This window comes from Grus americana, chromosome 2 (genome assembly GCF_028858705.1).
Source record: "Grus americana isolate bGruAme1 chromosome 2, bGruAme1.mat, whole genome shotgun sequence".
In the NCBI taxonomy this organism is placed as follows: domain Eukaryota; kingdom Metazoa; phylum Chordata; class Aves; order Gruiformes; family Gruidae; genus Grus; species Grus americana.
The window spans coordinates 73475890-73489822 of record NC_072853.1 but is presented as its reverse complement, the minus strand read 5'-3'; the positions used below and the strand labels follow the sequence as shown (position 1 = coordinate 73489822).

Here is a 13933-nt window from a genome sequence, read left to right as displayed (position 1 = left end):
TCAACAAAATGGAATAAAATCACCCAAAAATTTTTTTGGAAATAAAATGTGATTGTTCATCTGTGTTTCTCTTTTACATAGTTACTTGTAAATACAAAATGTAGACCATCAAACTTGAATAAATCCACCACCTTCATCTTCATGTTCAGCCAGTACATGATTGTCTCTCCCTGCCACCACACAGGTGACAACTAGTCACCGATGACAGACTTCACATTTTTAGGTGAAATGAAGCTTACGCCCCCAAATATTTTTCTTTTGTTCTGATTCTGTTTTATTTACTTTTTTATATGGTAAGGAAATAAAGTGAAAATCAGAGATTCTGTAACCTGTCTTTCTGTCAATCAGAAATTAAGTTTTTATAAATTTTTGTAAATGTGTCTTTCCCTGGGAATTTTAAGAAGGGGGAAAAATGTGATTGGTGTGCATTCTGCTTCGCTATTCACCTATCTAAATTCAGTTAGAGAGGACAAAAGTCTGAGCATGACACTGATGAAGATGATTTTGCTATGTTTCTCTTTAAGAATTGCTGTAATGAGATTCAGTATTCAAAGGAGTTCTCACTGTCACCGTGCTGAAGGGGAAAAAAAAAGAATAGAGGGATTAGAAGAGAATTACAGTTAATTTGGAAGGAATCTTTGCTCATTATCTGAGATGAATGAGCAGAAACACAAACCAGCATTTTCAATCAATATTTTGGAAGAGTGTGAGCTCTGTACTTAAAGGAATTTCTAATGATGTCTCTTCCCTGCACCTTTTTCTCATGGGAAGTCCACTTCAAATGGGAGATATGAACTTGTGACTTGAGCACATTCTTTACTGTGAGATTTGAAAGGAGTCTATATAACCCTAAATTTCACATAGCAGCAGACATACTTGAAACAAAAAGAATAAAAAGCACATTTAATGAAGTGTTGTATCGGTTTGCTTTCTAGTGCTGACTTTGGCTTTATTTAGCCAGTACTTAAAGAATAGAGTCTTTCATTAATTTGCCCTAACAAGCATAAATTCAGGAGATGAAAGTGAATTCTTTAATGGCACACACATTACTGCAGGGTGGAGTCTATCTGAAACATTAGAGACAGGCTGAACATGTTGAAGAGCAATAAATATCTGAAAAGTATATCAGGAATTCAGTTTTGGCATCCGTCACGGTGTAATTACAATGAAGAAAATTAGAAGGATATACTCACTGTTGTTTTTTAAGGCAGCTCAATGAATAAAAAGTGACGGATGCATTTTTTCTTAAAATCACTTGATACTGGGACGCATCCCTCAATAGACAAAGACACGGAGATCTTGATTCAATCAGCTTTTATTTTCAGGCTGCTTGATTGGAATCTTTTGTAGCCAGCACACTATGGTGAAGAGGCCGGGCCACTGTGAGACTCGTCTTTGCTATCAACTGACACACCTTCTTCTCCCACTTTGCTGAAGAACTATTTTAGTTCTTTATTTTTTTCACTATGCTGAAATTAAAGCATAGTGAATTCTTATTTATCCTACTGATTGCTGCTCTTGAGGCAGTCCTTCCTGAGCAGGGGAGGAAATCAATGATTTTGGATGGTTTAGAATATAGGTTCACAGGAAAAGCGTGACTTTCTGTGCTCTTGTACAGTGACCTACAGCTGGTTTCAAGATGACAAAAGCATTGGAGAAATTTAAATTTACATTAAAAAAAAAAGTAAAAAGCAAGATTTCTTTACCTTTTTGCCACTAACATTTCAAACACTACTCAAGTGTCCCCAAAATGATCTTAATACTCCTGTGCTGTCTGTTCACTTGTTGCATTTCTGTCTGGAGGTGACGAAAGCCAATGCATCCCTTCATAGGAACTTTCAGGCTTGTCTAAAATCCTGTAGCTATTGTCACTTTAGCAACAAGTATTGAGAAATGTTAGAAGTGATACCTACTTGAAGTGTCTTGTAGTGCTGCTTCAAATAATGTTTCTTCTTCTATTGTGAGACTTTTTCAGACTTTGGGAGAAGAGAGAACACCATTTGGAATACATTGCCAGGTGAAGAAACTATGTGGGAATTAAAAACCAGCTTCATATAGAAAGAATATAGCTGGAGAAATTTACTTGTATTTTTTTGTTCTCAGTGTAGCTCTTCCGTGGTATTCCCCAAGCATACCTTACGCTACCAGCTAGAATAAACAGTGTTTGAATTGTACTGAAAATTGGAAGGTTACCGATGTGTCACTGTTGGCAGCACACTTTGTTTCCTGCAAAACCTTCTGTGGGAAGTGATGTGAAATACTGATGGTAGGATTACTGTTTTCATTGACTGTCATTCATCTTGCTTTTTTTGTATTCTGTTCTTCAAGAATATAGCGTGTATTATTTTTAGAAGTCCATGCTTATTGACAATCTGCCACGATCTACGAATTTTGGAGACTGGCTTTTGGGTTCTGAGAAGCAGAAGTAACTTTACGTGCACACTGAAATCATTCTGACTCTCTGTAAGCCTCCCAAAAGTCTAGTTTAAGTATATGCTTAGCTACCTTACCAATTGCAACGCTGTTATTTCAGGATGCTAAACTCAGCCCATGTTTACCTGCCCTGCCCACCTTAGGGAATGAAGTTGAGCTTAAAAAACACGGAACTGCAATCTTGGGAAATATTAGCACTCATGATAGCAACAACATGTTACAACATGACAACAAAAGATCATTGATCAATGTTTGTGCTTTACAAAGCCTGTGCTGAAGTCTGTGGGGTTTTTAAAGCAGTGTTTGAAGTTTCAACTGGCACAGGAATTTATGGGTTTTTTTTATTCCTCTTATTATACGATAATGCTGGGAATTCTTGTGTTCCCTCTTTTTGCTTCCCAAGAATCTTCCTTTTTGTTTAGAAAAATGTAAATATTAGGAAATGTGGCTTTTTTTGCAAGAAAAACAGGGGGGGAAAAGGCAGTTAGTGAGAATCTATCATTTGTTCACTTCAAAACTGACAGGTTTCATCCTGGAAGGTTTACTGTTGTACTAACAAGAAATACTGTTGATGACTAAAAATGTTCGGTATGTGAACACTTTCACCCTACCGTATGTCCTTTTTCTTCTCTAGTGTTAGTCCATTTGTTAAACAGCCCAGCTGTGTTACCCCTTGATTCTCTTTACTTTCCACTTAGGGCAGGAACCCCAAGACAGTGTGCTTTTTTTCATAATCACTGCAAAAGTACCTGACTGTAGTCAGTGAAGATCCTATTGGCATATAATAGGGAAAACAAAAAATGTTTCATGTATTCCCTCAGAGTTTTCTCTGCCCCAGGTGAATGGCACACAGAGTGACAATCAAAATAAGCTGGTTTTGCTAAGACTGAATCTCGATTGCATTTTCTTCGGAACTCATATCTGACTCTACGCTGTTTCGCAGTCTGAATGCTGAGTTCATTCTCAAGGCTTAGCTTTTTGGCATGTAAGGGAGATGCTGGAATTCCAAACTGATGTGCTGTATGTAATTGATAATGATTGATAAAAGACAGCTAGCACCTGCAGGACCTTTCTTTATGCAGGGCAAATAGGTGTCTGAGGAGTTCAAGAAAGGGAGCTGCAGAAATTATCTTTTCCATTCTGCAAAGGTTGGTTTGTGTTTTCCTCTTTGTACTTTCAAAGTCAGGATTAGTATTGTTTACACAGACAGAAGGCTTACGTTCACGGTGATTAATGGAGAGGGAAAGGCCTTGAAATCCATCACATCTAGCACATTGCCAGACTAAATTACTCAATTGGCTCCCAAATAGAAGGGCTAAGGTATTGCTTCTTAACTTCTCACTCAGCTTCCCTAGTTTAATCCTAAATTTAAGGTAAATTTTCCTTTCTTGCTCAGTGTAGTTATTGTTTCTTGACTATGGATTAATCTTCAATTTAAATTCAGTTTAATTCAGTTTAAATATTATGGGAGAGACTAAATATATGATTAGAGACAGAGCCAAACTTCAGTAGTGCACAATGAAAGGACAAGAGGCAAGACATGAGCACTAGCACCTCATCCAAGCTGTGATCCACTGATTCAATTTTACTGCTTGTAAAGTGCTTGGATGCCTAAGCTTGATAAATCATAGAATCATAGAATCATAGAATGGCTTGGGTTGGAAGGGACCTCAAAGATCACCTAGTTCCAACCCTCCTGCTGCGGGCAGGGACACCCTCCACTAGACCAGGTTGCCCAAAGCCTCATCCAACCTGGCCTTGAACACTTCCAGGGATGGGGCAGCCACAGCCTCTCTGGGCAACCTGTTCCAGTGCCTCACCACTCTAACAGGGAAGAATTTCTTTCTAACATCTAATCTAAATCGACCCTCCTTCAGCTTAAACCCATTACCCCTTGTCCTGTCACTACACTCCCTGATAAACCATCTTTCCTGTAGGTCCCCTTCAGGTACTGGTAAGCCGCAATTAGATCTCCCCGGAGCCTTCTTTTCTCCAGGCTGAACAATCCCAACTCTCTCAGCCTGTCCTCATAGGAGAGGTGCTCCAGCCCTCTGATCAGCTTTCTGGCCCTCCTCTGGACTTGCTCCAACAGCTCGATACCTCTCCTGTACTGGGGCCCCCAGAGCTGGATGCAGTACTCCAGGTGGGGTCTCACAAGAGCGGAGTAGAGGGGCAGGATCACCTCCCTCGACCTGCTGGTCACACCTCTTTTGATGCAGCCCAGGACACGGTTGGCTTTCTGGGCTGCAAGTGCATGCTGCCGGCTCACGTTGAGCTTCTCATCAGTCAATACCCCCAAGTCCTTCTCCTCAGGGCTGCTTTCAATCCATTCCTCGCCCAGCCTATAGTTGTGCTTGGGACTGAGCCGACCCACATGCAGGACCTTGCACTTGGCCTTGTTGAACTTCATGCAGTTCGCACGGGCCCACCTCTCCGGCCTCTCAAGGTCCCTCTGGATGGCATCCCTTCCCTCCAGCATGTCGACCACACCACACAGCTTGGTGTCATTGGCAAACTTGCTGAGGGTGCACTCGATCCCACTGTCCATGTCGCCGACAAAGATGTTGAACAGTGGCGGTCCCAGTACCGACCCCTGAGGGACGCCACTCGTCACCGTTCTCCACTTGGACACTGAGCCGTTAACTGCAACTCTTTGGGTGTGACCATCCAGCCAATTCCTTATCCACCGAGTGGTCCATCCATCGAATCCCTGTCTCTCCAATTTAGAGACAAGGATGTCCTGCGGGACAGTGTCAAATGCTTTGCACAATGCATTATAAAAAGCTTAAAATACATTTAAAGATGAGTCTTCTCTGAAATAAATGTGTGAACTATTTTATTGGAGATGAGAAGAGACACCTTATCCTTAAAAAATGATCTTAATTTTTGCCCTAAAACCAAATCACTTCTCTTTTACTGCAGCATCAGTACTCAGTGCAAGAAGTCATAGGTTGAAGTTGGAGTTAATTCTTTAGTATTTCCATGAGTAGTGTCCTGCACTGGCATGATGCTTTTGCAGAATACCTCATCTCACAAGAAAGTCTCTCTGGCAATCTCACTATCGTGTCCTGCTCCTTGAGAAATGAAGTTCTGTGGGCCAGTGTGGAAGTCTCCTCAGCAAATCCTTTAAAACACTAGAAATCTAAATTCTTAAGAAAAATATGTAACTTCATACACACATTGGAAGAACATTATTCAGTGTTACAGCCTATATTGATTCAGTTAAGAAGCAGCTGCCTTAATTTAGTTCTATATATGCATACATGATAATGTCATCTTAATTCAGGGCACACATTCTCTTTTTCCACACTTTTGCTTCATGAAGCACTGAGGATGAATGGTCATCTTTTAAAATCATCTAGTTAACCTTTTATTTTCTCTTGTCTTTTTCCCTTCTCTCATCTTCCTTTGTTCTTTGTTTCCTTTTTTTCTTTCTTTCCTTTTTGTTCATACTTTCATGCTTTTAGTCAGCTTGAAAATAGTGGTCTAATGCTGGAGTAGACTTGCTCATTTATTAATAAGGTATTTTAATTACATATTTTTTTAATGAGGAAATGGGTTTCCCTTTTGCTATGTAAGCTTTACCCAGCTTATTGTACACTGGTGTTATTAATCTTGTAAAACATGCTGGAATATAGTGCATTTAAAATGTGAGGGCTGCAACATAAAATAATGATTAAAACAATTATGACTAATCATGCAAAGCTTTTATAATGCATATACATAAGCCAGGTTTCAAATCATATAAAAAGGCACTCAGCGGGTTAACTGCTGACAGAGTCAAGTGAAAGTCTATTCTTTCTTCGCAGTCAGGTAACTTGTAAGAAGTACCACAAAAGAAATGTTGGAAGAGGTGCAATTCCGATTTGGCTACGGTGGGGCTTGTGCACCGTCACAGGTGTTGCGTGGTATGTATAAAGGACCAGCTTTTGCTGAAACGCTTGATCAGATTAAAGCTGTCTTATGCCCTTTGACCTTGCTCCATGCTGTTTTTTAAAGAGAGAAACACCAGAGGAAGAGGGTGGCAGAGGAAACAGGAGCGGAGAAAATTCCTCTGTAAGAGGTTTCTACGGTCCTGGACTTGCCATGTGTTGGGCATCTCTTGGGGGAAGGGCTGTGTTTCTCTTCACTTGAACCTTGGGGATGCTGAGAAGTGGGGTTGGGAAGTAGGCTTTAGGGAGCTTTAGGGAGCAGAAGGGGGGGGCAAGTGTGAGGTTGAAATGATGCCTACGGCCCTTGTAGTTAAGGAGCCTCAAAACAGGGAGTTATGGAGGCAATGACCACGCAGGTACCTTTCCCTGAAAAACAGGAGGAGAGGGGACCTGTTACGTCCCCCAAACCACAGTCACAACCTGCTTCCAAAGTGAATAATTAGGCTTGTAAATGCTCTGTGGTCCCTACGCCTGAGTTATTCCTGAGGTGTTATCAACAATCAGTTTCTGAGAACCAAAAATGTTTGTCTGTGTTCTTTATGGATGACTTCTGAGCACCTGCAGTGCAAATGACTGTAAATGTCATCAAGGCTTCAAAACTTTGACACGTTTTCCCAGACTCTCGGTCAATTGAAGCTCTGCTCTGAGTCCAGAGCTAGCAGCCTGTTCTCCTTCATTTTCATGTAGTAATCAACAACGAAAGAGTGCTTCTTTGCTAGTGGTCCCTGGGGTTCACCAAAACTCAGGTTATTGTTAAAGACAGACAATTAGAACAGAATAATAACAATACCACCACAGATCTAAATGTCTCTCCATTGTGTCTGGAGTGTCAGAGTTCTAAATCTCCTCCAGTATTTCCTGTGCGCTTTTGTGGACGCTGGAAACTATTGCTGGGCTGTGCCATTTAAGAACATGGTGTTAAGCATGGAGTTTTAACGGACTGATTGAAATAATAAGTGTCAAAATGCACTTGTGCTGTTTCTTTAGAATTAAAATAATGGCAAAGGCACATTTTTAGCCGTCAAGTAAAGAAAGGATTTTTGTTTCTTGGTGAGCTTAACACTGATTTTTAAATAAGATGTGGTTTTAAAGGCAAGTTTTAAAGGCTGATGTACCCGCTCGGTTATAACCATAGCCAGCAATGTACATTGCAGGGCCCAAGTGTGCTGCAGAAAGCTGTATTGATTGCACAAGAGAGTGGTGTGTCCAGCCTTTCCAGTTGGTTTGGCTTTGCCCAGGGGTGACCTCTGGATGGCAGCTGCCCTTGAGCCTGTAATCCAGGGGAAAATTCTGGTTGTCACTTTTGTCATTCATTTTCAGCATTAAAAACCAGATTAGTTTTATTGTATCATTGTATATTTTATCATCAAAGTAGATGAGAAAAAAAAATTAAGAATAAGTTTGATCTAGAAGCCCTTTGTCTCTGCAAAAGATCTGAACTTTGGATAATACTTTAGGTCTGAAACTAGCATGCAGAAGTTTCCAAATACTTATGAGCTATTAAGGTACTGCATAAGACTAAAAGCTAGAATTAAATAGTGTCAACTAGCATAAGAACTTTTGATTTACATTTGCAACGTAATACATTTACATCTGTACAGAACTGTCTTTGCAGTTTTAGTTTCTAACATTAGTTTTGTGATGTGGTTTTTTGTAAGAAAGTTGAGTTCTTCATTAATACAGTTAATACAAGTACGTGGTTAATATGGAAATTCTGAAAATCAATTTCTTAGCGTGTTTCAGCCATGATGTCTGTGATAATGGAAAGAACAAATGAACAGAGGGTAAAAAGACAAGATTAAGATAAGAGCTGGGATTTAAAGAAACTTTGCTAAGAAACAGAATATTCATGCATTCGTGACCAGGAATAAGATGGTTTTATCTTCCTAGCTGACATTACAGATATCTTCAACAGGAGTAAAGAAATGGGAATAGCTGTATAAACAGCAGGTTTTGCACTGAAGCTGAAACTAACCCATACAAATAGTAACAGAGGAAAAAGCAAAACAAACAAAAACCCAAACCTAAAAATTTTAGCTGGTGCTAGCCCTGTGGAATGAGTATGAGTCATAAGGTTTGGCACAGTGCTGCTTTGTAAGATCATTTTCAGAAGCAGTGGAGAGGCCAGGTCATCTATTTTATCTGATGTCACCTTAAAAGCAAGGAGCTCTGTTGCAATTTTGTTAATTTTCAAGTAGCTGGGTGGTACAAAAGTTGTATTTAATAATGATTTCTCATGAGGGAAAACACTATTCAATATCCTCGGCTATTATGGAGATGATAGGCTCTTCCCTGAGGGTGCGTGTGCAAGCACTGTCAGTGGGAATGTGCTACAAGCAAAAGTAGAAGCCCTCGACGTCCAGCGTGTCGGGGCTAAGCTGAGCTGGAGATTTTGCGTTCAGGGCAGTCCCACTTGGTAACTGGGCTCTTGCCTCTCTCTAGTGAGGAAACACGCAGACATAAGTTTAAGGTACGGGTTTTGTTCTTCAGTTATCGCCTAGAGCTTTGCAATAGAATACTAGATAACTGTATTATCTCCCTCTTGGGATCCCTCACTAGACAGATACTGAAATTTTGTTCTTGATCAGGATGTTTACTTGGATGGAGTATGCCTTCTCCATGCCCAGGATTGCAGCGTACATAAGCTAGTAATCTGTTTTCAAATGGAATGAAGGCAATCACACAGACCCATTGACAATAAGATTTTAACTAGCAATGAGAAAGACGACTTTTAGCAGCTAGTTCTTCCCCATTAGTTTCATCACAGTTCTGTCTGTCCTTCGCGTTTGCCCGTTGCTGTACACAGTGTGTCGCGTGCACCACGGCGGCTGGTTATGAAGCGGCCGATGAACTTAAGCCAGAAGCTTCCTTGGGAGCTAAAACCTTGGGTGACAGGGCCTGGCTTTGGCCCACTTCACCCTGTGTGTTTACTTATTCTGACAGAAACAAATGCAATCACAAAATAATTCCCTGCCATAACTCTTGATGTGATGAATGGGGTTTTGACTCGCCGGAAACTATAAGAAAATAGCGTTTCTGCTCATTCAGTGCTGCTGTTCTCTCTAAGTTAGTCTTGTGGTAAAATATGAAGGAGATAGAGCAGATTAGAGGAGCAGGTGTGCGGGCAAGAAACAGCTTTGAAACTTTTGATGCTCTGGGTGGGAAAAATAGATTTTTCATGTGATGTTCATCGTGATGATGTTTTGTGCTAGAGTTTTTCCCCTTTGGTCCTGCTAACTTTATGTAGGAAAGATCCCAGGAGAGTATCAGTGCCAATACTGGCAAGTTTTTTAGAGGCTTTCTTAAACCTCTTATTTCACAGAAATCTATGAAGTTTCTGGCTGGTCTGTCCTTTTCTAGCCTAAGTCTTTCCTAAGAAATCCAGCAATTTTCCACTTGAAAATAGCTATGGGTAAAGTCACACACTACTTTCACATAAGATTAAGGGTTTGACAAGGGTAGTGGGAACAAAGAAATTCCAAATTAAGTCTGCTTCGTATTTAACCCCCCCTCTCCCAACCCCCTGTTGCACAATAGCAAGCTTTCCTAATGCAAGTAGGTTGTTGATATACTTCCAAAAAGAATTCCAGTTAGCTGAGAGGTGGGATTAAATGGATTAAATAGCCTCCTCGTTTTTCAGTGAAAAAAAAAAGGAGTTCGGTTGAAGGCACGTATAAATGTGAACTTAAATGATTTTGGACTAGATTGGCCTTCCGCACAACCTCCGATTGCCTTGCAAATTAGCGTGCCCTGTCTAGGCAAGGCCCCGCGTGTTGGTGGTGAGTGTGCGTGCATGCAGACATGCACGTGCAGGGCAGTGAGCGTGTGGAGTTTGCACTGCAACTGCAGCCATTTCAGCAGACTACAATCGTGGGCCAGGAGGTAGGCTATCAGTTGGGCAGAAAAGAATATAAAATGGTGCAGAGTGGTCAGTCTGTCTCCATTTACTGCAAAACTAGTGTGCCCTACTCAGCCAGACCGGAGCCCTGGAGAGCCCAAGAACCTCCAATCCACCAGCCTGCTCCTACACTAGGGTTTTTGGTGGCCTCTTCAATTTGCTGCTGTGTTTATGGTTACTAGGTATTATCTTTTATTCCTCAGCGCAAACACTGACATAGTATGAAAACCAACATTCTCCTTCTTTTAGGTCTTCTTGTGGACTTCTTTTCCTCAGAATTTATAAGGCGTAAGCTTTGTAGAAAGTACATACAGATTCTCCCTAACTTACTCTTCCTCATAATGAGAGCTGATTTCTCCTCAACCCTGCCTATCATGTCTTGCTTTCATTCTTCTGACCTCTGAAGACAGGAAATAGCAATATGAAGCTCCATGCCAAGGTCTATCAGCAGCTGATAACTTGATGTGTGGCAAATAATTACTGGAGTCACAACTTGTATGTGAACAGCATGACTGCATAGCAAACCTATCTTCATCTTGGTCATTTCATGGCGTCCTTTGTAATTCTTTGTCCTGTGAAACTTTTTAGCTGCTTCTTCAAGCGGCAGCAGTAGTGGTTTTTTCATGTGTTACTAATTTTTCACCTATATCCAAAAGACTTATTCTGTTGCTGGAGAGATAGCGATACTACTATATACTTAGGGTAGCATTCATACTGAAAAAAAAAAAAAAGGTGACGAGAGAGCTTGGGGGGGGGCAAGATTAGTGGTAGCAGATGAAAATTGTCAGGAATCCCTAAAACTTTTTTTTTCTTCTAAGGTCTACTAATTTGCCTTAAACTATTGCTGTTATGAAGAGTCACATCTAAGAGGCTGAAGACTAATGCATCCCGGATCTCACTTATGTACCCAGTCTAACTGGTCTTAAGTTTAAGCAGTGGAGTAATTTTGTATTGTGTGCATGTTTTCCCTTTAAAAGCAGACTTCTTGCTGTCTTTGATTTGGGTATTAATTTGGAAAGCATGTGCCAAGAGTAAAATTTGTTTCACATTTGTTTCAAATTCAAATTAAATCTCTTCACCCCCAACCAAAGAATTTGCAAGAAAAAAAAAGGGGGGGGAGTTGGTGACCTTATCATGACTGGATCTCATCCTGATCAAGGGCCAAATCTTTTTAGCATTGAAAGGAAGTAAAAACAAGAATTAAGAACTTTCTCTGATTACCACTGGGATAGCAGTGTTCTCTTCTTTCCTCTACCTGCAAGGAAATGCTTCAAAGCAGCCATTTATTCAGGCAGTGTAATTCTTATCTGTTTTTACTGACTGGCTTACATCTTTTATTTTACCTTAACACTTGGGCCTGTGTCCCTCCCACCTGGTTTTATTCAGCTGAGACACGCGTCTTCAGAGGGTGGTGAATGATTGCTTCCTGGAGAGGAGGAGCGGAGAGAGATGGGCATACTCCAGCGGCAACGCAGCCCAGCTGAGATATGAGTTATCTCCTTGCCATAGCCCTCTTGCTCGCTTTTTCTCCCTCTTCATTGACCGTGTAAGGTGACTTCGCTTCTAGCTTGGTGTAACAGATTAGATAAGAAATATAAGTACCTAAAATTAGTACCTCGGGGTTTTTTTTAACTGTAAGCCGACCAACTAGAGCAAAGGAGAAAGGAGGAGACAATGTAAAAATGAAAGTTAGCTGCTTGGCTATAGGGGTACTTCAGTGCTTGCCCAATATTCATGTCTTTGAAAATGTGCCCTCAAGGAAAACGATGCTACACCATGCACGACCTGTGCAAAAGTTCGCAGACATTCGGACTGTGTTTGGAAGATTAGTAATGTTGTAATTTTCCTCTCCCTGTGTGTTTTTTCCTTTTTTTCCCCCATAAAGTGGTGTACTGGGGCCTCATCAGGTTGTGCATTAGATAATTGAGTTGTTATGCCAACAGGCTGTGCTGAAAGGTGTTACATCGGTGATTTCTTTTTCATCCTGCTGTGCTTTGATCTTCTGCTATAAAGCAGAAGATCTAACAGTGGAAACTTTTGAAGATGATAGATGAATTTTGCTAATCCACTTTTCATAATCCTTAAGAAAAATGTCTGTCCTTATCAGTCAGAAAAGATTTAATAGCTGTTGTTTCTAGAAAGTGTCATATTATCAGGATTGCAAACTATGGAATTACCGTTATGAAGTATTTTACTAGCATGTTTTGAAATGTTGTTGTAAATTCTTTAGAATAAATGAATAAAGATGCTTCTTTGTTAACCATACTGTCTTTGTTGTATTTTGTCACTAAAATGTAAAACTCATTTGCAAGAGCGTGCTGTACTATGGTGAATATTTGCTGTCCTTATTGGTGTTAATTGCCCTGCTTTAATTTCATATTATTGGAAGTCACTGAAACAGTCAATTTAATCCAAATATACTAATTCCAAACAGTATATGGTGCTGAAACAGATGGTAAAAGTCATGGCTCACAAGATGTAAAGCAGTGTAGCTGATGGAACCATTGCAACAGTAAGCAGTGTGTAGAATACTATTTGCAGATTTGGGGGCAATAAAATGTGGCATCTTCCAGGAAGGAACAAGTGCCTGTGCTTGTTCCTGGAAGAAATTCACACTTATATCATCCAGATGAAGTCAGTAAAGTTACTGCATTTGCCCAGGATTTTGTCCAGCACAATCTTGCCCAATGTATCTTTCATTAGTCAAGCTCACAACGTCTCTGGAAAACCCTGCTTATAGAAAATTGACAGCAATGCTTAGGATTATAAAAAGTATTCACCAGGTCTGATTATATTTTATCTCTTTTCTTTGCAATAGCTTTGGGCCAGATTATGCTCTATGTCGATGGCATGAATGGAGTAATAAATCATAATGAAACCATCCAATGGCTGTACACACTTATTGGGTCAAAGGTAAGACACTCTCCAAAATTGTCATTTTATATATTTTTACTGTTCTTTAAACGCATTTTATTTGTATTACATAGGCATTTAGCATATAAACAGACTGTGTGTTTGTTAGATTCTAAATGAGTACATAACAGTCTGCATGGAAACCAGGGCACACCAAGTTGTTATTTCTTTTCTACTGCTTTTATACTCCTTTGTGCTGTTGGCACATACTCTGCTCTTAAAGCAAAGATACCAAAGATGCCCTCGTTACTGTCTGGGCTGCAATTGCAGTTGACTGTAGAGTTATTAAGTCTTGCAGATGCAGTTCCCAAGACATTCTTTGGAACCACTTTTTGGGGTGTTTTGTTCTTCCTTTCCATTCTAAGAATGCAAATTCCTTTCTACAGTTTCACCATTCTACGCTGCTCAAGTTTGCTGAGCACTGGGGGAGGACAATTCAGAGTGACTTCCTTCTTAGAACAGAATAGTTCAGTTGGAAGGGACCTACGGTGATCATCTGACCAACTGCCTGACCACTTGAGGGCTGACCAAAAGTTAAAGCCTGTTATTAAGGGCATTGTCCAAATGCCTCTTAAACACTGACAGACTTGGGGCATCGACCACCTCTGTAGGAAACTTGTCCCAGGGTTTGACCACCCTCTCGGTAAAGAAATGCTTCCTAATGTCCAGTCTTCTCGTGCCTGAAGAGCCCTAGAAGACAAACTCTGGTACCTGCCAACAAGAGATTCTTTGTTGGTCCCCACATACAAGGAGGCAA

The 13933-nt window shown here is 40.5% G+C and overlaps 1 protein-coding gene across 14 annotated transcripts in view; it reads left to right on the top strand.

The window, feature by feature from the left end:
* Positions 1-13933, top strand: part of FHOD3 (formin homology 2 domain containing 3) — a 418162-nt gene that overhangs the window by 237895 nt on the left and 166334 nt on the right. For all 14 annotated transcript variants that reach the window (XR_008575819.1, XR_008575820.1, XR_008575818.1 and 11 more), the window contains exon 6: positions 13082-13176. Coding sequence is in view for 11 of the 14 variants with exons in the window: in XM_054816185.1 (XP_054672160.1) it covers positions 13082-13176 (95 nt within the window). In the remaining 3 variants the exon portion in view is untranslated. The remainder of the gene's footprint in view (positions 1-13081; positions 13177-13933) is intronic.